The 27,114-nt window shown below is 46.5% G+C and overlaps 1 protein-coding gene and 1 pseudogene across 1 annotated transcript in view; one reads left to right on the forward strand and one right to left on the reverse strand.

Annotated features, from left to right (window-relative positions):
• Positions 1-311: 311 nt before the first annotated feature.
• Positions 312-454, reverse strand: LOC144102824 (U2 spliceosomal RNA; annotated as a pseudogene).
• Positions 455-753: 299 nt separating this feature from the next.
• Positions 754-27,114, forward strand: part of LOC144101531 (uncharacterized) — a 33,543-nt gene continuing 7,182 nt past the window's right edge. Inside the window, exons 1-9 of the mRNA XM_077634700.1 lie at positions 754-1,162; positions 4,983-5,339; positions 6,807-6,985; positions 9,192-9,286; positions 11,294-11,460; positions 12,771-12,871; positions 14,348-14,443; positions 21,449-21,555; positions 25,133-25,268. Coding sequence (XP_077490826.1) covers positions 910-1,162; positions 4,983-5,339; positions 6,807-6,985; positions 9,192-9,286; positions 11,294-11,460; positions 12,771-12,871; positions 14,348-14,443; positions 21,449-21,555; positions 25,133-25,268 — 1,491 coding nt within the window. The 5' untranslated portion in view covers positions 754-909. The remainder of the gene's footprint in view (positions 1,163-4,982; positions 5,340-6,806; positions 6,986-9,191; positions 9,287-11,293; positions 11,461-12,770; positions 12,872-14,347; positions 14,444-21,448; positions 21,556-25,132; positions 25,269-27,114) is intronic.

Below are 27,114 nucleotides of genomic sequence, written 5' to 3' on the forward strand. Positions count from 1 at the left end.
TACGTATACAAATTCCGTCGCGATCTTTCATGTTCCGACTCATCTGCTGCTTTATGCCAACCTCTCCCATTGTCTATTCTACTGCCCTGCTGCTCTGCAATGGGGTTTCTTTCACACACTCTCATACTAGCTGGACTGGCTTGGAGCTGAGGGTGAACATCGCCTGCTGTCTGTCTGTCGTTGCCAGGAAGAAAGAAAAGGAAAGTGCACAGGCCTGCTCACTGGCTCAAGCCGAGCCACAATCGCTACGACGTGCAGATGGTAGGAGAGTTGAAAGATGGGATAGAAAGACAGGATAGTGAAGTCGCGCTAAAGACAAGGCCGATCCCGGAGGTAGTGCAATACCGGGCCAACCGGTGGCGGAAGCGAAGCAACCTTCAAACTCTCCGCCACATTTCCGAAAATAAGTCCAATTGGACCCGTAACAGATACTCTACGGGGTCCGGACAGCGCCTACTCGTGCAGCAGGCCATCGACACCCTAGGCGCCTAATGTTTTGTGACTGAATAAAGTCTTATACTAATGCTACTCATTTACGCACGCTTGTATATGTATGAAAACAATCTATGGGTAGCCAACATCGTAACCATTCTCCCACGTTATGTATGTTTGGAGAAAATGGAAGCTGCGCTGTAACAAAGCGCGACGTTTTCTACGCTTCGTAAAACTGCTGCGTCGTCTGCTCACAGGGCTGCGCGCGCTACCTGGGAGCGGATTTGCGTACTTGCGCGAACGGCGCCTGGCAACGGCCCCAGCCACCATTGAACAAGCACAGAGAAATAGAGGAGGCTATGGTCCGGATGGAGTCCGGCGTTGTCGTGTCCTTAAACCTATCGCTGTTCGGCGTGTTCCGCAGCATGTTCCAAGCGAAAGTTTACTGTTTATCGAGACCTACGTGAAGAGTCGCAAATGTCTAGTTACAGCCTCCGGCCCAGCAACCAGCAAAGAAACTTCCGCGAAATGGCGCAAATCATGGACGCTGTGGTGACGCCGAAAGTGGCGCGCTTCCGCGATCGGTGCAAGCCGCCGATCGCCGAGGACATTTACGACGAAATTCTCCTGCTCATGGAAGAGAGACTCGAGAGCGGAAAAGTGGCCAGCCTTCTGACAGTCAGCGAAAAGGCTCGCAAGTACTGGAGAACACATGGCCGCGAATTTGTAGGTGGGTGCGCTTTAGTGCGGCGTCGTCGCTAAACCTAATACCTGCATAAGGGGGGCTGGTCTCTCTGCTGTCTGCTACCTGAACTCGAAAGCGGTCGCGCCAGTAGCTTGCGATTGCTTTTGTTAAGGTTTTCCGATAATGCATATTCCCACTCTATGCACTGTGGTAGTTAACGGTGATTTCGCTTAGTGATATCAGCGCGAAGCATTTTACTTTACTTGTGTCATCGCGCGCGTCCGGCAAGTGCCCCAATACCTGTATCGATGCTGTGTTAGCTTGGAGTCGAGGCGTCTGCTAGTCGTTTGCTCGTCTGCAAACTTTTTAGAGAGTTTTTCGGCGTTTTTAATCTTCGGGAGTTGCAAGCAGAGAACTGGTGGTTTCTGAAGATGATAATGGCTGCTGATATGTGGATTTCACCCTAGCTCACACCTGCTGAATCAAATGACGATCGAGAAGAACGCTCGGATTTGCGCCGATTTCACAGATAACGCAGAGATTAGTTTACGCGCAACTTGCGAACTGAGCTGCTAGAAAAGAAAACAGTGAAGATCTGAAGCCACAGTTGCTATCCCCTGGACAAAAACATTCGCCTGGCTCTCGGCTGGACCTTGCGATATGTCTCGCACACAGTTCGCATATAGATCTACGTAGCAGGTGAAGCTTCCAGTCGCCTATATTATGTGTTTACTTTGGTTACCGCTGAATTGTGTTTAGGGCGTGTATGCGTAGGTCTTGTTTGTTCTTTCGTTACTCCTAATATGATAAAAATGCTCTTACCGAAATTGTTTGCATGCATTCTTGCCTCCGGGCAAAGCTATGCACGCTCTGAGGCAGGAATTATTTCGTTTCCCTGTCAGTTGTTGTCACATAAATAGAAGGCCTTGTCTTGCTAAGACACCAGTATTATTGCCCGTAATCGCACATGGTGTGGCTTTGCAGTTTTTCTTTGAGCACCGTACCTGAAGCGAACTAAAGACGTACAGTACTGATTGAATTTTCTTATTGTTTTTGTAAATAGATGTGAATTTAATTTATGGCGTATATCTATACAGCACCCATAGTAGCAAGTTCACACAGACAGTTGCGACTAGATGTACTGGCATATAGTTGGTATTAATGTCTGCTTGCTTTGGCTGCGGCAGTAACTACATAACAGTGTCTGCAGGATTATCCATGGTAAAAACAGTCAGGATAGCATTTGTTAATTCTAGAATGGGCAACAGACTGAACTGGTTTCTCTCAAGTGAAAGGTCTGTTGCGAAACTGTTTCATGGATCCGATACACCAGTGATGTGCATACTCTCAAAAGTAGAACACGAAAATAGAAAAATGCCTACAGTTATCACTGTGTTCTAACATAGCCAAGTCTAGAAAAGGCATTGATAAAGAGAGATACATCTGTCTGACGTATATGTACTGACCGCTCTTTAAATTTAGTACACTAATATGAGTGCATGATGTATATGTACGTGGGCGCAGCTGTTTTTCCAAATGATGATACACGAGTGGAACGTCTTGCTTGTGGAAATCATCCCCATGCCATCCCGTCCTGTTCATTTAAAAATTTCAAAAATTTTTCATTCAAATAATTTAGGTGCAGTTTGCTTTGAAAATTTCCTCCACACTCTCTCTGTTGTCATGTGACTTAAGGATGTAAATAACCAAGGCATACCTCTGATCTATACATCATAGCTCTAAAGGTCGGATCTCTTATCTCTTTGTTGACGTCGATTCTAAATGTGCTGCGTAAGCTGTGATGTTTCTGCTTGTGTCCACCTTACATGACAACTTCATCCAATCTTTATTCGTCAATTTTATGCCTCTTGCTGGCTATGGTGTATGTTTATTCGGTGGCAAGAATGTATTTATTGCCGAGAAAATTGGGTTTCAAAAATCGAATAATGTGTATTTCCAGTCTTGCATACAGTTATAAGCCAGCTCGAAGCGTTGTCGCTTGTGGGCGGGGCAGAGCGGTTAGTTAAGCATGTAAACATAAAAAATGAAAAAAAAAACAGAACGAGTAAATCGAAGTTTTTTTTTGCACATCCGACTATTAAGGCCGTCATTATATACATTGCTTATGTAACATAGAAGAAATCAAAGTTTCTCAGTGTGAGAGAAATCAAGCGTTACAAGTCTAGAGCTAATGCAGTATGGATACATTTTTAAAACTAATGTCGGGGAACAAGGGAGGAAAAAAATTAAAAAAATAGTCAAAAGGCAAATTACGTACATAAGGCATACAGAGAGCAACACTTGGTTTAAGATGTAAGAAAAAAGGCCATGATGCAGGCGTAATGTGAGCTTGAAAGAAAGACGCACCACAAGTGCACTGTACTTGCATAACGAGGGAATATTGAAAGCAAACACTTGCAAGATGCGACTTTCATCTGACTCAAGCCAATTTGTAACGGGCTTTTTTATCTTGTTAAAAGAAGTTGTGGTGGAGTCTTAACGGAGTTTTTAAAGGGATGCAATGCATATGCTGGTGTTCTTTTACTGTAATTCGTAAAGTTCGTGGAAGGGCAAAATTGTTGGTGTGTCGTAATGTTCTTGATCTAACATTAGCGATTTTGAAGTGTCAAGGAAATAGCATCAGAATGAAACCCTTTTCTGCCGAGAAGCTCAAACTTTGCTAACATGGCACCTTGGTTTTGATTCAGGTTTGTTACGTCAAGGCCAGTGTAGGTCTGTGCTGATCACCGTTCGGTAGTGAATATCTCTATAGCCTGAGACTAAGGATCTGCCCACAGAAACCCATCACCACCACTTGCTTGCAAAAATGGCTGGTTGTGGCGACATTTGTGATTCATTATAGAGTGTTATCATTTACTAGCTCGCCATTGGCGATGGTGTCCACAGTGCCACCTTCCACTTTCCTCGGTTGGCAGGTGGCAAATGGGAGAGAGGGAAATTCCCTCTCCACATTCAAGGGAGATTAGGGAAAGGGATAGAGATTCAGAAGGGACCAGGTGGCAAATGGGAGAGAGGGAAATTCCCTCTCCACATTTAAAGGAGATTAAGGAAAGGGATAGAGGTTCGGAAGTGACGGATGGCCTTGTGAGTTGGGTGTCCACCTCAGCTGTAGGAGCTGGTTTGCTTGAAAGCTACCGAAGTCCACTGCAGAGTGCAGTCCTGAACAAGCCCGGATTCACCTCTGGTCGTCACATCATGAGGAAAAGATAGAGTATGTCTATTAAAGGATTCTTTGCTATCACACAACATCTGACACTCAAACATTTGCATTATGCACTAGTAACCACCCTGTGATTTTTTTAAAACTTTTTCTAGGTCATAAAAACATCTTTTTCAGAGTAAGCAGCATCTGTCATCGAAATGCAGTATTTTATCAATATTTCAATAAAGGCCAACTTCAGTTCATCTCCTCTGCCACTTAAATATCTGCACAGACGCCGTAGGTTTTTGAATAAATAAATAAATCAGTACTGCGAGCACTTCATCTGTGCGTATTCACCTGCATCTCTCAGTTTTATTTTTGTCAAGAACGTCCTTTCCTGTGTGTGGCCATTAGTGTGCTTTAGAGGCTTGCAGAGGTAAAGAAATGGAGGCAAAAGTGGGGTCGAATTTGTGGAAATAGGCACCAGCCTTCAGAAATCTTCAAAGGGTTTTGGCTTGTTACAGACATAGAAAATGCTGAGCCGCTCCATTTTCAGAACAAACGTCATCTTTGCTAATAAGATGACATGCATCGAAACAAGTCTAAAACCGAAATTGTAATTAGCATGCCTGCAAGTAGAAATGTAGCGACCAAGCCTGGAAACAAGAACGGCACGCATGTGCCATTGTGCCACTGCTGCAGACCTGGTGGACCTCCAGGAGCAGCTTGGCCGTCCGTCCAAGGGCATCCTGCTCAAGAATGGCCGTGCCCTGCTCTCTGAGTCGCTAGCCGAAGAGTTGGTGGTGCGCTATGTGGCCGAGCGTGGTCCGCAGAGCGTGCAACGGGACATGCAGTCGCTGTTTGAGCTTCCACTGCCCCTGATCCAGGCGCACGTGCAGCGGTCAGCCAACGTGCGGCTGGTCAAGGACCGCCGATACATGCGGCTCAAGTTTGAGGAGCGTATGAGCGAGTTGCGGCAACAGGCACTGGCGGAGGCTGCTGCGGCTGGCGCGGAGGTGAACAACGGCTCTGCAGCTGTGGCTGTGTCAGTTGGGGCAGGTAAGGAAGAGGGTGGTTGTTACCAGAAGGGCGGATAGCTCAGCTAGTTGGAACTATATATCCTTGTCAAACCTGAGCAAAAGTTTGTTCTCAAGCTTCGGTGGTTCCCTTGTGGGTTTTTTCTATGCTCGCTGCTACAAGCCTCTGGGCCCACATAAACATGCAACAACATTTTATGGTGTATATGTAGGTAAATACATGTATAACATACTGCGTATTTGAATCAAAATTACAAAAAATCTCCTGAAAAAGCACGATAGACTTTGGAAGCTGTTTAGCCGCTGATACCAGAAACCTGGTTTAGACAAAGCCAGACAAAGCCAGAATGGTTTAGACAAAGCCAGCATTAGGCTTGGACAGGACATGTACCACACAGAACAAGAAGTGGCTGCTCAGTGTGTGATGCCAGAGAAGTGGAGTGGGGGCTGGCAGAAAGGAATTGGATGAAGTGACATGGTTGGGAAATTCACAAAGGTTGAGTGACTATAAAGGATGTGAAATATTGTGGTAGATCAAGAAACCAATGTATACCTAGGAGCAGATTCTGTCTTGCTGTAGACTAAACTGAATGTGTACCAATTAAGGTGGACGATTGGACTACACTCAGCGACAGTCTATTTTTGGAATTGCAGGGAAAACTGCAGGGCCAGACCTTCCATAAATGTGTAATTCTGCCAAATAGTTTGGTTTCGCGATGGTGTGCCTGGCCACTGTATGATTTGCTCTCTCCATGGCAACTCCACTCTGTCACCGGTTTAGCTGGCGCCATCTGTGGAAGCTTCTCGTAACAAGACATGCCTAGCAAATTTGTTGTACTTATGGAAACTGCTTTTCTTTGGCTTCCTAATGCTGAAATTTGGCAGTTACGATAGGAATATGACTTAAAATAATGAATATTGAAAACATACTTTGTTTTTGAAGTGTAAGCTATTTACTGCGAGTGGGGACTATGTTCTGCTGCGTAGAAGAAAGGACGTTTTTCAGCTCCATTATTTCCACTCATTTGCCAGAAAGACTAGTTGCAGTATATAGTTGGGGCCCATCTTCAGTGTCACAGCCGAAACATGTTCAAAGGAAGAACATGGACAGAGGCAAAGGAATGATGACATGAACACAGCACTTTGTTTATTGTTATCCACATAATTTCTTCATATGCTGTCATCTTCAGGAAGGTATCCTGTAGCCACATATAAATCAACAATGAAGCGGCGAATGTCCCTCAAAGGATGTTCTCCAACCTTGGCATCGACATAAATGTTGTCATGACATTTCAGTCAACCTTTTGCGCCTGCAAACGTGCACCAGAAAGCAATTCAATGGTAGGTGCAAGGCAGTTGACCGTAGCATTATGTAACATCATGATGATAGGTTGATGCCACATGTTGGAGGACTTGCTTCGACGGGCGTTTGCGGCTTCGTTCAAGAGTTGTGCTTTCAGGCTGAGCTCGGCTGTTGTTGATGTGGCAGGTGCTGCGGCAGGTGTGACCACCGCGGCACCGGTGGCCGAGCTGCCCGTGCTGCTCATCAAGCCCATGCCCAAGCGCAAGGCCAAGCCCAAGAGCCACGAGCAGAAGATGCGGGACGCCGCTGCTGCAGCTCGAGCCGCGGCCGTCATACAGCCGTCACCACCCGTCACGTCCTGGCAGGTAGGTTGGCTCGCCCTTGCGTGAATTCAGAATTAAAAAAAATGTAGCTGTATTGCGTACTTTTGGTCCGGTGCTGTAATAGATTTAGACACGCTTGCGTAACGTGGTTATTTCTTTGTTTCCATTTTTCGGCTGGGGTGAAACGGCGGTAGGACGCGGGCCGGTTCACAACTTTTAAATTTCCCGCGTATCTTCCGGAAGTTCGCATTGCCTGCAAGGATTTCCGGTAAAAGCAGACGACGCGGCCTGTGTGCAGTTATGAAGCCCGTAGTTTTATTCCGTATCGAAAGCTTCAGTCACCTTTTTTTTTTCTTTCTCGGTTATGCGCGAGTCCGAAAAGGTCGGCATTTTGACGAGAGACTATAGCTGCGTCGCTGGACGAGGCATTTGCACTGGAGCGACCAGGGTAATTACGATGCAAGTACTTCGGGTTCGAAAGCAGCAGCGCTGTAATTTTCTAGGCTTGCGGTCCCGCGCAACGATATTCCTGTTCATTTTCCTCTTTTCTTTGTTTCTCCTTTTTTTTCTTTTTTGTCGCTGCCGTTTTAAAATCTGCGTGTTTTGGGAGAGGAGGAAAGCGTACGGCGAGGCGGCTCTCGATAGTCGGCGCGCGCAGTTAGACATCAGCTGACGACCCTCGAGTATCGCGCTTAGCTCGTCCGAGGTGTGCAGTGTTCGCCGGTTGTGTTGTCGCGTTAGTTGTTTGTGCGGTGTCCCCGTCCATCCATCGACAGCCAGCGATGACTGCCGGCACACCCGACGCCGTGCCCGACGAGGTACGGTCAAGTTGATTCTTCACAGATCGCGTCGTCTGATACTCGCGATGGTGGGTTGCAAGGGCGCGCGCGGATCTGCGGTGGCCAGTGATGCGCATGTTCGGTCTTTGCGGTTGCAGAGTAGTAATACTGGCGCCGGGACGGTGTGCTGATCCGTAAATGATAGCATCTCACCGGCGTCAAATCGGGTGATACCGCATGCGATAACGCATCGCGGGTTGGAGAGGCTGGAGGACGATCGAAGCTAGGAGAGCCGCACTTAATTGTGATCCGGCGCTGCGAGCGATGCCGCGTGAATCGAGCCCACTGCATGCTTGAATTATAGGAGACGTCACTTTATCCCGTTTTAAACAAGTGTGATGCAAGTTGCTGTACACATGCCATGACGTCAATGCCGTGGATAAGCGCCTGTGCAATCGTTTTCGGGCCTGCCCATACTTCAGGTGCGCAGTGCAAATGCTAGATCTTCCTTTTAGATGCAGGTATCCGTCCGCGCTCATCTAATTTGCAAACAAAAACGGTGCTCTTTTGTTAAAGGAAATGCTTGTCATATCGATAATTATGTTCATAATGCCACATTAATAGTAGATTATTCAGCACCTTCACTGAGCAATGCAGAAAAGATGTATTTCATACGAAATTTGGTTGATCTTCACGCGCCATCGTAGGCGGTCGCAAAGTGCATGCCCTTTCATGCAAGATGATCAGCGTTGGTCCTAGGTTTAAACGCGATAGCATTCGAGTCCACGTTCCGCAAAAAAGGCGGCGTGTCACGAAATTTGATGATTAATGGAGAGAGGTCTCGTGACCTTGTGACGTTATCGCAGGGGCAGGTGGGTATTAAATTAATGATTTCTAGGGAGGTCGCGGACCTTTTGACGCCATTACAACCTTCCCACGGAAGAAAAAAAAGAAAGGGAAGCTATAAAAAATGGAAAAATCTGGTTCTAACCAGTTCTTGGCTTTGTCTACACCACAGTAGCAGCAATGGGGACCTCTAATACTGCCCCATTCCACTCTTAAGATGTGTTAGATGTCCCCCAAGTTTTTTTTTTTTTAATTGCAGCTGCTTACTGAAGTGGGCTGTGTTCATTGTTTTCACTATTGGATCCTGCGTGTACGTTGTCGCAGCTGCTCAAGTACCGTAGTCGGATACAACCCAAGACCAAAGTGATAAATGCCTCTCAAAGGAGCCCCTCCAGCTAATGACGTTGACTGATTCTCCTCCTTGACCAATCCGTTTTGACCTGCTAGCGTGAAATCACAGGGGGCAGCACATAAATGGGGAATAACCATGGCTGAATTAGATTTCTTGTTTTGTTTGCTTTTGTTGTTTTTGTTTGCTGTGAACTGGATTCGCATCAGATTGTGGTATGTACGGTTAGTTGGCCATCACAAATGTGGGTTCGTTCCCCTTCGGCTTTGTCCAGGAACACCCTCGAAACCTGATCCCCGAGCTGTGTCGCCAATTCTACCAGCTAGGGTGGGTCACCGGCACGGGTGGAGGTGTCAGCATCAGGCATGGGTAAGTGACTGCATGGTGAATCTGCTAGACATGCAATCGCATTCCTAATGGCGACAGTTAATGCTCATGGCTGGACCCAGGAGCTGGACATTAAGAGTGCCAGAGGTTGCTTGGTTTGTAGAAGCATTTAAAAACCTCACTTTGCTACAAAAGACAGAATTGCACACGTAGTATTGTAACACTGGGTTAGCTGATAGCCAGTCATTCTCATGGAGTAAGAATATTGAACCCTCTTTAAAGGTGCACTGAGCAGATATTGAAGTTGGTTTGTGGAGATGGTTTACCGCATTCTAGTGGCAGTGGTGCTGCTTTCACTGAAGACCGAGGAAGGTGAAAAAATGAAATGCAGTTGTCAGCTACCAGTTTTCCAGCAAACTGCTTCATTTAAAGAGTTTTTCTGCTCTCTTACTGTGGCTAGGCTGTGCTGCCGTTCACTTCCAAACAGTGATCACGGAGTCCTTATTGGCCCTGGCATCACTACTTTGAAGCGAGTGTGAGGAAGAATAAGTGTCCCATTTTTGAAAACCAATTTTCTCAGCAGTGCACGTGTCTTTCTCAGAACTAAAAAGGCCAAACTGACTTTTACGGTGCTAAAGACGCACCGTGAAATGTTTCTCTCGCTTAAACAGTCTTGCTTTTTCAATGCCAAGTTTGAATGGTGTGCTTGCCTTATTTGGTAAGAGTTAAGTGAAAACCCATGTTAACATCATCAGCGACTCAACACATTCAGCTTTCATATAACTTATACTGGTGGCGCCACCTGGGGACTTTCTGAGGAACAGTTGCTTTACCTTTGAAGCTGCGGTATGGGGAGGGGTTTAGATGTGTGGCTCATTTGAAGATGCTTTCACGACTGCTTTAACAGTGCTAAGCAAAAGCGGTCACGAAAGCACCTTCAAATCAGCCTTGATTTCACCCCTGCTCCTACCAGTCCTACCCTCAGCAGTGCCGTAGGCAAGATTCTTGGCGGTATGCAATTCAGGGATCCCCACCTTGCTCATTTCTGTGGCGGGCACGAGATGGTGCTACTGGTAGCGTCTCTGTATAATGTTGCCTTTTTGGTTTGCCGTCATCCGCCTCCATAAAAGTGACAGAGGACGTGCAACCAAACATACTGTTTTGAGAAGTGCTGTTTATTGCATTTGCTAGCGAACATTGATGGGTGTAGACTAAAATTCACCTGACACAATGGAATCATTGCTAGGTGTAGCACACTTCAGTAAAAGAGTCATAAGGTTTTAATGTACTAGCTAATCTGAGTAGACGTGGAAAAGCATGTGTTTAGCTCACTTGGCTCATGGTTTTGCTTTGCTTGGTCATTAACACATTGGGAGACGATATTAGACTCGGGTTAAGCTCTGATCGAGGTTAAGCTGATCTGATTTGTTCACGCCACAGATGGAAGTTGATGAAGGCGGCGATGTGCAATGCACACTGTGAGAGTGTGTTGCAGTTTGACACGAGGCGTGATAGGCTGCAGTGATAGCATGGTACCCTCATGCAGTGGCCAGCAAAGCTGATCTGTTCGCACTGCCACAGGTCCGAATCCGGGTTCGGCAAAATGGATTTTAATTCCACATGTGCTGTTGCTGTGATAGGTTTTACCAAGATCACCTTCAAGGTCAAGCTTCGCACAAGCTCATTAGCTGGTTAGCTTTCGTGCAGTAGTGCTTTTTCACCAAAAAGCTGCAAATACTACACAACGTACAGAATAACACACATATTGCTTTTGCACCTGCCATATGGCAAATGCATATGGCAAAGCATATGGCACATGCGTAGGGCAGATGCCATTTGGTTCTTGCAAGTGGTGACTTATCGGCTGTGCAAGAATAAGTGACTGGATTTGGGCATGCCGGAATCTTCCTGTTGGGTATCTTCTGCGGAAGGGATCTCAGCGGAGGCACATATGGGGCTTTGGTTTTGGCTTTCCTCGACTTTAGTTTGTCTTTGCTTTCATTTTGAACGTCAAAACATGCAAGGGTCTCCTGGTTGGCACTGCTGCAGGCCCGAGATCTACATCGCTCCTTCCGGGGTGCAGAAGGAGCGGATAGCCCCAGAGGACCTCTTCGTCCAGGACATGGAGGAGCGCTTCCTCTCGGGCCCTCCACCACACAAGAAACTGCGCAAGAGCGAATGCACTCCTCTCTTCATGAACGCCTACACCCTGCGCGGTAAGGGGGCATATATATTGCCATTCACTCATCACTGTCATGATCAACAGTTACAGTGGTGTCTCAGCGACAGGAATGTCATGGGACCACAACCAATATTTGTAACACCCGAAGTTGATATGTCGCCAAAAACAAATAAAATTCATGAGCAGAAGTTCCGGAAATGTTTCAACGAAAATGTTTGTATAGGGCTGACAGGATTTATTGAATGCCACTGATACTAATTCTTGGGTGTTGCGGGACCATTTAAAATTTTCAAAATAACAGATGGCTGAATTCTCGTCCAGGAAATCTTTTGGCTACTGTAAGACAGTGGGGTAATTTCTGCTTAAGGCATCGCTTTTTTACTGCAATTTTCGCTTTGTTTAATTAAGGCACAAGCCTGTAATAAAACAGTATATAGAATACTACAGTGAACTTGGCTCTCATTAAGCAGAGGACTTGTGTTTTAGGTTTTTCATGTACCAGCTGTGTCAGTTTTTTTTCGAAAATTGTTCTTCAGGAAGAAGGTGATGTAGCGTGGGTGAGAGCTTCGCATATTCTACCTGCCTGCATGTCTGTGCTCTGCTTGAATTGAAAAATGTCTACTTCTCATTCCGACAGCATCAGAGCATGGAGGCAATGAAGTGATGTTGACTGAACGCTTTGGTCAGCAAACTGTACCTAGAAAGGGGATCAAGCCCAATTTGTTTATTTGGCATTTCGACTGATCTCCCACATACATAATAAAATCTTTAACACCACTGATTTAGGCTTAACATTTGCGCTGTGTGTAAGCTGCAGCTCCCAGCTCACAGCTGTCGCTCCCAACTACAGCGGACACATTTTAAATGAGGTACAGCTGAAGGAAGTTCGCGTGCTCAGAGTTCAATTTATGTTATGTAAGCCCTAGGTTGTTCAAAGCTAGTTTAGGTAGCTGCATTACATCATAGCTCATACTTTTGTTGCAGCTCTGTATACAGTGGAAACTGTATACAGAGCTCTATACTGTAACTTATAGGGTTTGATTTCTGTGTTCTAATGAAAAGACAGTACTTTCATCAAAAACAGAGCATTTAGAAACTAGAAGAGGCCAGAAAAAGAAATGTATATATATTGCCTCCACCAGCCGTGTTTGCAAAGTGTAGTGTCCAGTAAATACAGCTTTTGCTCTTGAACAAACACCAGCATAGCCACAAGATGTAGTTCGTTTTTGCTGAGTACAAGAATTAGGTGCAATCGTCTTCAGTGTCACTTTAACCTGCAATTCCTGCCTGCAGTTCGAATTCTTCAACATTTTGAAGTTGACTTTCTCCCATTGACTTGTCCAGGTGCAGGAGCAGTTATCCATACACACTCCAAGGCTGCCGTGCTGGCTACCTTACTCTACCCGGGACCCGAGTTCCGCATCACCCACCAAGAGATGATCAAGGTTTGCCTGCCTGCTCAAGCTGCTGGCTGCTTTGCTGTTCATTTGTTTGTTTTCCTGCTTTACTTCTACAATCAGGTGCGGTGTAAGTTTTCAGTGAAGCTCCACCCACATTCATGGCTGCCGCACCTTCTTCCTCAGCGACAAAGAAACAGTCTGACGCTCTTGTTGTCTTTGTTACCTTAACAAGAGTCTAATTGCAAGATTGAACTGCAAGTGTGAGAAATTGTGATGTTTCTGAGTTTGTAAAGTCACAGCATTGATTTCATTTACTACTGTGATTGGTCAGCGGACTAATGCATTACTGTGCGGGCCATGCGCTGTTGTTGCCAACTCGCATTTTTTTTTTACAGCAAGAGCTGTTAGCGGAAGCCCACCCTGAGTTGTCCTGTAACTGAAGCCCATTGTAGTTAGTTGAGTTGTCTTGCTTTGGCTTGGCACCCAAACAGATCGATGCCAAGCCAAGGCATGCCAACTCAAGAGGAAAGGCAAGGGTGAGAGAAGGTAGAAGAAAAATGAGAAAAAGAAGGGAGAGAGAAAGAAGAGAAGAAGAAGGAGAAAATAGAATGGCACCGTTGTGAAGAGAGAAATGAAAATGACTGCTCTTGCCGAATGTTTACCTGAGGCGCAGCCTAGTTTAGCAAGTAATTTTTTTAAAGTTGTATCTTGCTGTAGACAGAAACGCTTTCTCTTTGGTCAGGTAGACTCGAGTTTCTTTGTGGCATTTCCTATCAATTTGTGCCTGTCATAATATCGCAGTACTTGCCTGTATTCCCACTTCATGTCTTCTATATACTCTACTTCAAGTTCTCCTCCCTCAACAATGCCCACGGGGGCCGTGAAGGAATTGAAATAAACATGTTGCGAATGCCATCCTCTACACTGGCCCGTGCAACGTGAACAAGCAGCCATTTTGACATTCGCTGTGGCGTTTGGTGGGGCTTGACTAGACTGGGGGTAAACCTTAGCAAGTATACCACAGTGACTGCAAGTGCTTAAGACATCTTCAGGCACCAACGGTACACCAAAGAAAGCAGGGCTCTCTGCACTTCGTGAGCACTGCACAGGCCGCTATCGTATTTGGCAGCTTTGAGCGTGCTATGAATTTAGTGGTTCTATTGTAGTAATATAATTGGTGCGTGAGAGCATTTTATGCCTGCTAATCTCACTTCCTCGCACCTTTGAGTGCAACAGGGAAAGGGGACAGTTGTCCACAGTCTAGCCCATTCTTTTTTTATATTGCAGTTATATTGCGGTGGTGCTTGTTGATTTTTTAAATGTTTACTTACACTCAACACAACTTCCCATTACAGTCGATCTTATGGCAGCTTTTTCTGTGCATTAATTTTTTGCAACCACCTAAATTTTGTTAGCTACTAAGTGTTCTGTACTTCAGGTCTTTTAGCCAATGCCACAAGCAGTGGTAAGAGCGTGCACTCTTATTTTATGCTTTTTTTTTCTCTCTCTGTCCTGTGGCAGGGCATCAAGAAGGGTCAGTCTGGCGTGAGCTACCGATATGACGAAGAGCTGGTGGTGCCCATCATCGAGAACACGCCTTTCGAGCGGGACCTGAAGGTGGGTGGCCTCTCTCTGAATTTTCTTACTTCCTCACCCCCCTCGGAGGGAGGAGGTGATTTGAAAAACCTCGCCTAATTCATCCAGGAAATGTGAGGCTTGGAGCGTACATGGTTTAGGGGTGGATGAGCCAGCATCAGGTGCTTGGGACGGTGGGGAAAAAGAAAAGAAGTACGGCATTCCTTCGAACATATTTGCCTATGGGGGAAGGGTGGCCGGTGACAGGCGTCATGGTGTGGCCAGTTGTCAATGGTTCGTCAAAGGCCAGGGCCATTGTCCTTGTGCCTGTAAGCCAAACAGCCCCTCTTGACCAGCCACATTCCTTGGGGAGACTGCCTGCGTGAGCGTGCCTGGACTCTTTGGAATGTCTCAAGAACTGCAGTGCGGTGTCATAGCTGGTTGTTCTAGGGAGGCGCCGGGTTGACACCTACAGAAAGGGACTCTGCTTCCGTCTAGTTTTTTGTTTGTTTTTGTTTGTTTTACTTTGAGAGAGGGTGTGGCATGCACTATCGAGGTTGTAGGGCAGGACGCGTGATTCGGAGAGCCAATCGCTTTTGCGGAGATCGTTCTGTGCATCGCATTTTGTAAATAATTTGATTACTTTTTTGGATTTTGTGTTTTGGGGAAGAAGCGTTGACATGGTCAAAGTTGAAGGGGGCAGCAAGCGGTAAACCACCAATCGTGTTGATGCTTGCTGCTGTCGGACGCTTCTTAAGTGCAAGAGGGACTCCCTAGGGTTTAAAACCGAACCCGGGAGCCCAATCCGTCATTCTTGGCTAGGTTTAGATGCTCTGCATCTTCGGCTGTGCCGAGAAGGGAAGATTTCCCTGTGAGCCAGTTCATCTTGTTTGCTGCTCTGTTTAAATATGCAGTTTTTTTAAATCTCATGCTTTAAACTCAACTTGATTTTCTCATCAACTCCCGCCGCCACAAGTCGTCATTACCTCGTCACTGATGGAGCACTTCAGGTGCGACTAGCCTTCCCTGCACGAAACACTCTCGGACGGAGCAGCCCTTGTGCAGGAAAACGGACCATGCAAGAAGAAACTTTACTCATGGATTCAGGTGCTTAGGGAAGCCAAAAAAAAAGCCTTGGAACCCAGTTTGATAAACCTTGGGAGTATGTTCACGATACGGTTCACTTGGAACCGGCTTGCTTCTCTGCGGATCGCGGCGCGCTGTTGGCCACGTGACATCAGGCCGGCTGACGTCACTCAGCAAAGCAGCCAATCGCCCGGGGCGAACTGCGGAGAAGCAAACGGTCTCACGGGTATGCCCCCTGGTCTACTAGATAATGGGCACGTTTCTCGAGAAGGATTGCTGTGCCATCGGGTGTGAGCATGTTGAGAAAAGAAAAATAACCTCCTGGGATCTCTGTCCCAGGTACCGCAGATTCCAGAAGCAGCTGGGTTGTTGCAAAACGCTGATTCCTTCCAGAGTGTTTAGGAACTGTGATTAGGAGTGTGAAATTTGTGTTGCATTTATGCTGCTACTCTCATTAGTGCCTCGTGTAAACTCCAGTGAATACCAAGAGTGGTCGTGTAGCTGTGTGCATTAAGCTGTCGTAGGTTGTGGGTGTGCACAGATGACAACGACACAGTGATTTCACCAAATTTTGCATATACAACGCTCTCTGCAAGAAAATTTTTTGTAATATTCTGCCTTTTTTGCTCCCTTTCTTGCATGATTCTTCTTTTCCCCTCTCCTTGTATATTCTCCTTTCCAAAATAAATACAGTAGAACCTCGTTGATACGTTCCGGTTCGTACGATTTCCCGGTTCATACGATCAAAATCGAGGGCAAGAAAAAATGCCCCATAGAGTTACGTGTATTTGTTTCCCGGTTTATACGTTCCCGGATCACACGATTTCCTGGTAAATACGTTCAGACTTTAGCGAAACAATACGTTTTGCGACGAAAAGAAGAAGAGTTGGCTGAGAGCAGGCACACGCGACTTCTTCCTCCATGCTTGCGTGAGCATGGCGTAAATCGTCGCCGCGGCGGTTTCTCCGCTCGGCGCGGTGGCATGTCAACGGCGCTGCCCCACCTACTCCTCCAGTCTCTCCGATTCCTAGCAGGGTTAGTACGTTCACTATATGCAGCAAACAGGAAGCGCTCGCGATATCGCTTGGTTTCTGCCAGTCAAGCGAGCGCCACTCTGGTTGCATTATAGCCGGTAAACAGGGTGGTTCTGCTCTCTGGTTGCGTAATCGGGACGCACAAGCCCGTCAAAATTTTTATCTCCTAATCTACCGCAGATTTGACTATGTAACTTTGTTTTGGTCGACGCGGGTTTATTTTGATGATTGCCTACTTTTAAAGCTCCCAGACACCATCATCATCAGTTCCCACCACCCTGCGGTCGGACGAATAGCTACCGATTCTCATTTCCACCTTCTTCCTGCGTCGTTTGCTGGCTGCCATGGCGTCTCGTAAGCATAAGCCGTTGTCCTTGAAGGAGAAGTTGAACATCTTGGCAGTCGTCGACGCAAATCCCAAAAAGAAGCGAATCGACATTGCAAATGACCTCGGACTGCCAGCATCAACTGTCAACACGATCGTGTTGAAGCGGAAGGAGATCGAAGGCAACGCGTTGGTGTTCGGCGCAGGGACAAAGCAGGCCCGTGGAGCCAGGCATGGGGAGCTGGAAGAAGCACTTCTGAAGTGGTTCAAACAAGCGAGAGCGTCCGGTGTCAACTTTGACGGAAGTATTCTTCGCGAGAAAGCAATGGAAATTGCAGATGTGCTTGGGATTGATGACTTCACCGCCTCGAATGGCTGGATTAGCCGATTTCGAGCTCGGCATGCCATCGCGTATCGGCAAGTGAACGGCGAAGCTGCAAGCGTCAATCCAGCTGACATCGAAAACTGGATTTCGTTGCTGCCCGGAATTTTGAATGCACACGATCCACGAGACGTGTACAACGCCAATGAACTGGGACTGTTCTTCAAGGTACAACCGAACAAAATGCTGTGCCTGAAAGGCGACGATTGTCACGGCGGCAAAGTAAGCAAAGACCGCGTGACGGTCCTTTTATGCTGCAATGAAGATGGGAGCGATATGCTCAAGCCTTGGGTAATTGGGAAAGCAAAGAACCCGCGCTGTTTGCGCAATATTGCACATTTGCCTTGTGTTTATAAAAATAACACAAAGGCGTGGATGACCTGCAGCATTTTTGAAATGTTCCTTCGGTACCTCGACGGACGACTCGGATCGAGAGGACGGAACGGGCTGCTGTTTCTAGACAATTGCGCGGCCCACCCGAAGGACACTTCTTTTCTTCGAAACGCCCGCGTCATCTATCTTCCGAGCAACACAACGAGTCATCTACAGCCCTTAGACGCTGGGATTATAAAAAACGTGAAGCACTTGTACAGAAAGTGCATTGTGCGACGATTCCTGGCTCGTGTCTCACGACAGCAGGACCCGGGGAAGTTGTCGTTGCTAGACGCAATGCACTACTTGGTCAGTTCGTGGGAAAGCGTTACGAGCGATACTGTGCGTAACTGTTTTCACAAGTGCGATTTTCGGCGCGTGCCAGGGGCCGAGGAGACCCAGGAGCCCAGCGATGACTATGCAGAGATCGACGAAGAGTTTCGGTCAACCGGTGCCGATGGCTTGTTTTCAGAGTTTGTTGCCGTCGACGACAACGTGCTGACCTGTGAGCCGCAAAGCGTAGCCGAAATAGTGGCCGAGGTAGCGAAGCGTCTGATAGCGACGAAGACGACGAAGAGGACATCCCGACTACTTTCGCCCAGGCCGCCGCCGGACTAGATGCGCTGCGGAGTTTTTTCCGCGACAAAGAGAACAGCGCTGCAGATAAGGACATTCGTGAGCTAGAAAAGCAGCTCTACCTTTCTAATGGTCGCACCCTTCATCAGCGAACGCTGGTCGACTACTTTAAGCAGTGAAAATGGAAATAAGTGCCCTTGCACATCGTTCTCGAGTCTTGATTTTCGGAAATCAAGGTGAGTTTGGATCATACGTTTTCCCGGATAATACGTTTTTTTCTCGCATTTAAAAAAACCGTATCAATGAGGTTTTACTGTATCTCTTCCGTTGTGTCCTGCCATCCTTACAGGCCAGATCTATTTGTCTATGCGTATCTAATGTACTGTCGCACTCAATATGGGCTGCAACACAAAAGGTATGGTTGAAGCTCAGTTCTTGAAATAGCACAAGCCCGGCTCTGCTGGAAATGGATGCGGTTAGCAGTCGTTGCAGAGAACAAAGCACACACTGAATTCTTGTGCATATTGGGTGCACTGTGGCTCACATTTATTTACTGTATAATGTTGCGTAAGGGCTGCACCAAGTTTGGACTAGATAATGGAGAAGAAATGTGGTTGTACGTTTTTTTTTTATTAATTCATGTATGGGCTGCATGTTAAAAATTCATGCCCGAATTAAAAAAAAAGTGTGGCCTTTATGTGAGGTTATACGGTCCTGTAAAGTGCAAACCTCAGCTGCTTCACTCTGGACGTGTTGCAAGTCATATTGAGAACAATAGCTCATGTGGGCTTAATGTCTGTCTGTGGTTGTGTCCATGAACAGTTGTCTTTGTGAGCACTGCAGCAATCCTAGAGCGGGGTTTTCCTAAAATCAACAGCACTCCATGCCCTTAGAAGAACGGAACATAGCCGTGGAGAAGAATATCGAAAGAAATAAGGTAGTAAAAAAAATTGGCGGTGGTTTACCTCTGGTTAAACCTGGAGTGACGCGATAGCTACAGCTGGCCGAGTGGAACTTGGTCACGTGATCAACCACATGAGGAACCTCGAGATCAGCCATGGCACCGTGGCGCCGGCAGCTGCTCCGCACCATGTGGCCAATCACGTTACAGCGTTGTGGTGCTGCCACGCTGAAGGCTTGAAATGCTACCGTAATGTAGCTATTGCTACAAAAAGCATCCAGAAGGAACTGTCTGTTCGATATTTATTATTTCAAAAGCATTAGATGCCTCTTCGACACGAAAACTCAGCATTGCCCAAAAATTGGCAGCATTACATACCGTATCTAAACGATTGTCAGTTGACCTATTTTTCAAAATTTTCAAATCTGAAGTGAGGGGGTTGAATTAAAATCGAAACCAAACCATGGCACCATAAATAAAGGTCAGACAAACGAGATATCAGGCATGCTGGAGCGCAGTTACATTTTTGCTGCGGGGCTCCGTCGCATCGCTCTTGATGGTGGCCTTGAGAAGCTGCTATGTCAGTACGCAGAACAGGCATCCCCTCTCCGCGCGTGGCGACCGATGGCTGCTGTCAACAAGCAGCAAACCGGCGGCACCCCCCTCCCCCCCAAATCCCCACACATGGCTGCAGATTGCAGCTACTGACAAGTGGCGGCGACCCGATAATGCATTCGCGTTCTACTCTTAATAGATGTCCTTCAAGTTTTTTTTTTACTTTAAACTGCGCACTCGGCGCTTAAGGGAGCGTCAATAGTTGATATAATGGCCACTGTTCCAATCGCGGCGGCACCGCCACTCGGAACAGCAGCAGCACAAGAGAGTGTTGATAGCCAACGGAAGAACCGACGCCGCTCACACGTAGTTTCTCTTCGGCTCTAACGTATTTCAGTACTGCCGGCCGCGTCTCAGATTTTTTTAATGTTGTGCTTCGTCAGTCTTTATTTGTGGTCCAGGTACGGTAAGCGACTGGCTCTTGTTGACGGCTACATTCAAGGTGGTTGTCATTCTTTACGCCGAAGAAACGAACAACTGTGTGCCTGGCCAAAAGTTCGAATTTCGCAACGGGTGATACAGGTGTGGCAGTTGCAGTGAGGCAAAATCTTCAGCTGTTCCACGCAATGTCACGACGTGGCTGTTTGCAAAGTACGGGATTTCGCTACACGACGATGTTAGAAAGACGTGCTGTGGGACCGCAGCAGCGATCACGACGGCAGCGCTAGTGAGGACGATGGCGCAAGTGTGGACGAGTAGTCCAGTGACTAATACATTTTCATTTTGGAATGTGTGCACGGGAACGCCCGCGTGCGGCAGCCGATAGCGGCTGGCGATAAACAGCGGCCACCGGGTAATGCTATCAAGTTCAGCTATTCAAAGCCAAGCTTAAACAACCTCGAAGTTTGTTTTTTTTTCTGAAATGTGACGTGGGGGGTCAACTTACATTTGAGCTGACTTATAATCATGTAAATACAGTAACTCATGATTGATTGGAAACTGTGTGACATCGTCAAAGGCGGGAAGGCACGAAATGTTAACCAGTAATAGTCAGCACTAGCACTTACAACTGCAAAGGAATACAATTAGAATGGAATTGGAATGTGATTGGAATAGAATTGGAATAGGATTGCAATGCTTTTGCAATACTACTAGCACATAAGTTCCTGAATTCTCTCTTGGTAATATTTGTCATACATAGCATACATGACCCTGTGGGTACAGGATTGGCTGCAGTTGTCATTGCTGGCCATGGTGGTTGACATAATCAGCATTTTTGTAGCTTTAAAGGGACTGTGGTGACGAACTGGAGTTGGCCTCTATCAGTGAACTACCTTTGTTTAATGGCAAACACATTGCTTTAACGGAAAACGGTGCTTACACGAGTTAGAAAAATCGGAAAATGAAATGCACATATTGCCACCACCAGCGTTTTTTTGCAAGCAGGCTGCAATGATGCTGAGAATGTCCTTCGTGCTGAGCTCTCTAAGGCCAGGCTACTGCACTGCCATTCACTCACAAGCAGGGATCACAAAGTCCGTTTTGTTCTTTAGGCCATCAATTTGAATCACCTTGCAGGCAAGAGGAATGTGTACCATTTTAAAATGCAGTTCTCTTTGTGAATAGATGCATCTTTTGGCACAAAAATACATTTTTGCAAAATCTGTATGGAATTTCTACAATAGCCTAGATTTAGCATTGTTGTAGACATGGCTGCTAGTTGTTTTCTCGGGGCGATCTTTCACCAACTGTTCTCAGAGTTTGAGCATTCCCGAGGGCTGAGGTTGGTGTGCTCCTTTGCTGGCTTGGTGTGCAGGCAAGCATGCGTCTGGCCATGGAGCAGTATCCGGATACCTGTGCCGTGCTGGTGCGGAGACATGGCGTCTATGTGTGGGGCGACTCCTGGCAGCGCGCCAAGACCATGTGAGTGCTGGGCAGGCAGCCGGGCAAAAGCTGGCTGGCCAGAATGCTTTCCTCATTGGAAGACTGAAAAAGAAAATGTTTGTTTAAGCAGCTCTTCTCCGAGGGCAAGGAGGAGGCATCAGTGTTTTGAGTTAACAGTTAATGTACCAAGTGAAAGGAGCAAGCATGTGCGAATATTCAATAATTTCAAATATATAGTCGAGTAGTAAAGTATTTGATATGCAATTCGATCTTAATGTTTGGTTTTTGAAATCTCAAAATCTCTTAAGTATTTCTCCCGAGTGAATCGCTTTTCAGAACTCTTGCTGTGTATGGTTTCAATTCAGCGTACCTCGTCTATGATGGCATCGCGGTGGGTGCGCAACCCAAGCACCGACTCTACACCATGTCCTTGCGCTCCCGCGTGTATACCAGAGCCAGTCTGCCTATGCTGGCGGCAACAGAATTGAGCAGGCGGAAGCACGGTGCCGAGATCGTACCTGGAAGACGTCTGTGGCTGCGCTACCTGCGAGCATGGCGTGTATCAATGAGAGATTTAGCATAGCGCGAACTGCTTCCGCATGCCGCCAGGGTGAACACACTGATTGGTACGATGAGGAAGCCATGCAAAAAGCTGGGCAGCGCCTTGTGGTGTCCTCAGGGCGATCTGCACATGTGCAGTGGCTGCCCGCAGAAGCGAATCATGCTGTGCTAAATCTCTGTAATCAGAGGAAGCATGGCTTTCTTGACTTCCGCATGAGTCTGAGCTGACTGCAGCTGCCACAGCCACCACTCTTCTCGGCATGAAATTTGCTAAGCAAGCGTGACGGTGCAAGCACGAAGGGGAGCTAGCATGAGACGCATGTAGATGGGTGCCCCCTTCTGATGCCCAATGCGGGGTGGCGGCGTTCTGCAGGACCTTAAGACCCCTAAGTGGTTTGGTGAGGTCGAGATCGGGCGCAAGAATGCCTAATGCGTCTCACACCACAGCTAACATTTAAAACATTTGCATTACACACTCGTAACCATCCTGTGTGTTTTTTTTTAACCCCTCATAAAAATCTCGTACCTGACCATCATGGTCGGTGTTCAGCATGTTCGCTTTATCTCGCCACAATAGGCTGGAGCCGTTGACTAACAAAATCATCGGATGACGATGTGATACAGAAAACACCATTTGAAGCGAACGATGCTAAACACTGGTGACACGGAAGCAGCTGACTGCATGCTTTTGTTGATGGATGGACTGGTGGGCAGGCGAAAAAAGTCCCTCTAAACAATTTTCCTCGCATAATTAACCCTCTCCCCAAATTGATGTCAACTTTTCGTGAAAAATATGGGTTCAGTACGCGGGTAAATATGGTATTTCTTTTCTGAAGGCACTAGTACTGTAAAGATGCACTCTGATAAGACAAACAAATTTTTTGGTCCCTTCAAGTTCATCTTAAAAGGAGTCTAGTGTGCAGTAACCAGTTCTAGAACTAATTTCTATTTGGTAGTCAACATGATAGCTCCCCAGACAGTCCAGTGGTCATCTGTAAACAACCAACACTGTTCATGTGCACCATGCTACTGCATTTTGCCCGTTTTCACCTCTTACTGCGCTTTGCAACAACAGAAACCAAGTACCCCACAAGTGCCACAACAATCCAGTAGAACTCCTCTATAGTAGTAAAGTAGCTTGGACTAGCAAAAATATCTACTATTTGAGGGTCTTCATTATATTAGTTGTTGGTGATGGCATGGCTCGGACTATGCTTTCTGGCTGCTTAATAAGCACGAAGTGCAGGTTTATAAAGCTGACACTCAGTAATACCTTACACCCTGCTCTTATTGTCCCTTTATGTGATAATTATTTAGTATCAGTTATTACCTGGTATCACGTTTTTGACATTGTTTGCGTCTTGTGGAAGTACCGCGTTTACACGAATACAATGTGGCTACAAAAATAAAACGAGTTTGATTCCGTGTGAACACCAAAGCATTTCATGATTACGGCATCGTCTTCTGTGGCTTCAGCTTCATTTAAGAGGCAGTAGCTAAGAAACGCCTACGCAGTTCCGCCGCGCCTCCTCTTCTTGCCGCTGCTTCCTGGTGCTTACAGCTGCGGTGCTACAAGCACACGCTCTTTTCTTCCCTTTTCTAGTCCTCACTGAACTTTTACCTGTTTTCTTTCTTCAGTGACCGGACCCGTGCCGCCTTCTTTCTATGTTCATAGCCAACTTTACTTTTTCTAGGCGCACCGCACGCTTTGCCTCACGCCCTCAAGGTTTTCAAAAAGTTGGCTTTTCCTTGCGGCTGTCTAGCCTGGTGGCGAAGCCACCTCGAAAAACATTCGGTATCTATTCGCCTCGCTATCCTAGACCTCGCGTGTGCAGCAATGTCATCATTTCGTGGGACGTACAGTGCCACGGTCAGGTGCTTTTTACTATAGCCATTTCGTTGGAAAAAAAGCTTTCTTATAACCGAGAAAAATGCATTGTCTGTTGAATGCGAAATGGGATCACAGCTTCACTTTACTCTATCGGAGTTTTTACTGTAACTGAGTTTATATAGCTCTGTTGTAGCAGCTATGAACGTGTCAAAAGCGGTCACTGATCTGAGATTACTTCGTCAGTGGGAAGTGAATGCTTCTGAAATGAAGTGTGCATTGTTATCCATTGTCAGCCTGCCAATGCAGTCTGTGGATTGTGCTCAGCTATGAAGTATTTGAATAGCATTTTCCAAACAAACTTTTGATTAGAAATAGAATTTACTTTAATATTTGGCTTGTTGTGTTCCTGCTTTGCTTTGTGTTTTTACTCATGGTTGCTACCCCTAGCACAATCTGTTGATCGCACGCTCACTACCCAATGATCATGAAATTGGCCATGTGGCAACAGTGCGTCTGAATGTGCGTCGAAAATGTTGCTGGTCATTGACTCATGGGCATTGAGACTGCCCGTGGGAGAGAGGTATTGTAGACATCAAATTTCTTGTGTCCTATAAAGCCTGCCACCAGACCCGAGGTGGATATCACCTGATTAACCACTGTTGCAGACATCTGGAGAAACAAACGGCAGGCATTGATGTATTCCACCTCACCTTATACTAAAAAAAAAAGAAAATAACACGACACTATGAAATGGAAGCTGTGCTGTACAGATAGGGAGTATAAGTGGGCTGTGGTTTATACTTGCCCCTCGTCTCTGGAGCTTAATTTTGAGACAAGTGAAGGAATTGATGGTGCAGTGCTCCAAGTCTACTGTTGAATAACATAGGAGCGATGGTGAGAGGCTTGTTTCATGCACACAGAAAAGTGGCATTGGTACTATCATACATGAGCACAGCACGCATGTTTAATTAATTTCTAACATGGCAGCTGTGAATGCTGCAAGGAGACCATACCTTCCTCTCTTAACTTAATCAACAAATAAACAAGTTGTCTATTCCACACAGCTGCTTTTATTCCTCAGTGTGTCACAGCTGTGAATGTTGTTCTTGTGAATGTGTGTCGTGTAATCATATTTTTCCCTGTCCTTCTTGTCGATTAAAGCAAGACATAACACTGCCCAGATGAACCGACATGTGTTGGGTGTGGGTTTTGCGGTGGTCGCAGGTGCGAGTGCTATGACTACCTCTTTGATGTGGCAGTACAGATGAAGCAGCTTGGGCTCGACCCGACGCTGCAACCCTCGTTGCCGGTGCAGCAACAGCCTAGCGGAGCAGCCACCGCACTAGCCGAAGCTGTCCAGGCAAGTCTTTCTTGCAAAACCGTTAGGTCTGAATATGTTAAACCTCAGTTCAGTTACATCTCAGTTAAGTTAAACCTCAACTCAGTTAAACCTCAATTCAGTTAAACCTCAGTTCAGTTAAAACTCAATTCAGTTGCATTTCAGTTCAGTTAAACCTGGATATAACAAGCCTCCATATGGGAAATTCCTTCATATTACGAAGATTCTCTGTTTCCCAACATTACCCCCTTTGAAGTGTGCTTATTTGTGACCTCCACGTAACAAAGGTGTTGCATCAATTGACCCTGATATAACAAAATTCTATGCTGAGTATTTGTTAGCCAGTGCTGCATCGCTTGAAATTTAGCCAAACAAAGCAAAAGTTGCATGACAGTAAGCCAGGAACCACTAGCTGAGGCACATCTACGGTCGCAAGGAGCAAACGCACTTCACACAGTGCATTTAGTGTGATCAATGCCTATCCCTGGCATATGCAGCGGTCTTTGTAGCTTCAGTTTTTATAGTGGCACATGAACTGGAATAGCATTGGTTGATGTTCAAAAGCAGCGAAAAACAACAGGATGTAGGACAGAAGGCACAAGACGAGCAGTGCACGCTCATCACCGCGGCTCAGTTGTTCATGGTGTTCTGGTGCCGACAGCAGACATGTGATTGGAGCAGGGATAGAGGAGTGCGCCGGTGATGAAGGCAAAGACTGGAGTCCATTTCGTGGGGCAACTGCAGCTGGGCAGACAGGGGGGTGGGGGGGAGCACGGGGGAATTGGCAGGTGCTTTCTTCTCCTCTGCCACCTCCACTCTTTGCACCTGACACCTAACGGGGTCAGGCGAGCCGTGGCGATGGTGGTGTCATGCAGTCATGTAACCACCGCATTCGTCAAAAGTTTCTTCATAATTGCATGAATATTTAGAAAGGGGAGTTTACTGTAAATGATTGCTAGGCAATGTCATCTGCAGTTAGTTTTCATTTTGTTTCCATTCTGCATTCTCCTTTATGCGAAAACTGCAAATTAATGAAAAATAGTGCACTTTTCTCAGTTTCGTTATATCCTGGTTTAGCTGTAAATCGTAATTCTGGGTAATTTGAAGATTTCCTGCTTTTCCACAATTTCTAATGTAAATTTTACTGGATACAACCGAAGAGGCGGCCTGCACCAGCATGGTTATTGAAGAACTCGAGTACTTAACTAGAATGCCCGATTCTGATTTCGCCGTCAGCCCAATAAAGTAACGGCTCTTCAGAGCTTTGAGGCAGTGCCACAGAGTGATGCCAGGGCTTGGTGGGTAAATTGTCCTAGCTCCAGAATTCCCAGCACCAGAACCAGCCCACAATATAGCTTGTGACCGCTTGAAGTGCGCACTTGCAGAGGAGATGTGCTTCACTGTAACGCAGCAGTGAATATCAATTTCACCGTCACATGCTCGGTGCTTCATCAAGGCAGTGTCTAGCGGAGGCCCTGGCATCAAAGCACCTTCCACCTCTGCAGTGCCTGCGCCACAACAAGACCATTTTTGCTTCACATCTGTGTCAGGTTGATTGAGTGTTGCTCCAGCCTGCCTCATTTCTTTGTGAGATGTGCCATGATTAGCGAGTTAGGTTACCAGCATTCAGAAAGTTCGTCCAATAGTGGTAGCTCATTATGGCAACAAAATTTTCTTGCCTGTGTCCCATCTTCTTGCTGTGCTGGGTTAATTCGAAGACGTGCTTAATTTGATTGTTTTTTGCGGATTCAGTTCCTTTGGATTAACAAGATTTTTGCACTGAATTAGTCTTGAGGAGAGGCAAGGCACAGTAACTTTCTCACTCCTGAACTGCACCGTAAAAAAAGGGAGAGAGAAAGAGGCGTCG

This window comes from Amblyomma americanum, chromosome 8 (assembly GCF_052857255.1).
Source record: "Amblyomma americanum isolate KBUSLIRL-KWMA chromosome 8, ASM5285725v1, whole genome shotgun sequence".
Classification (NCBI taxonomy): domain Eukaryota; kingdom Metazoa; phylum Arthropoda; class Arachnida; order Ixodida; family Ixodidae; genus Amblyomma; species Amblyomma americanum.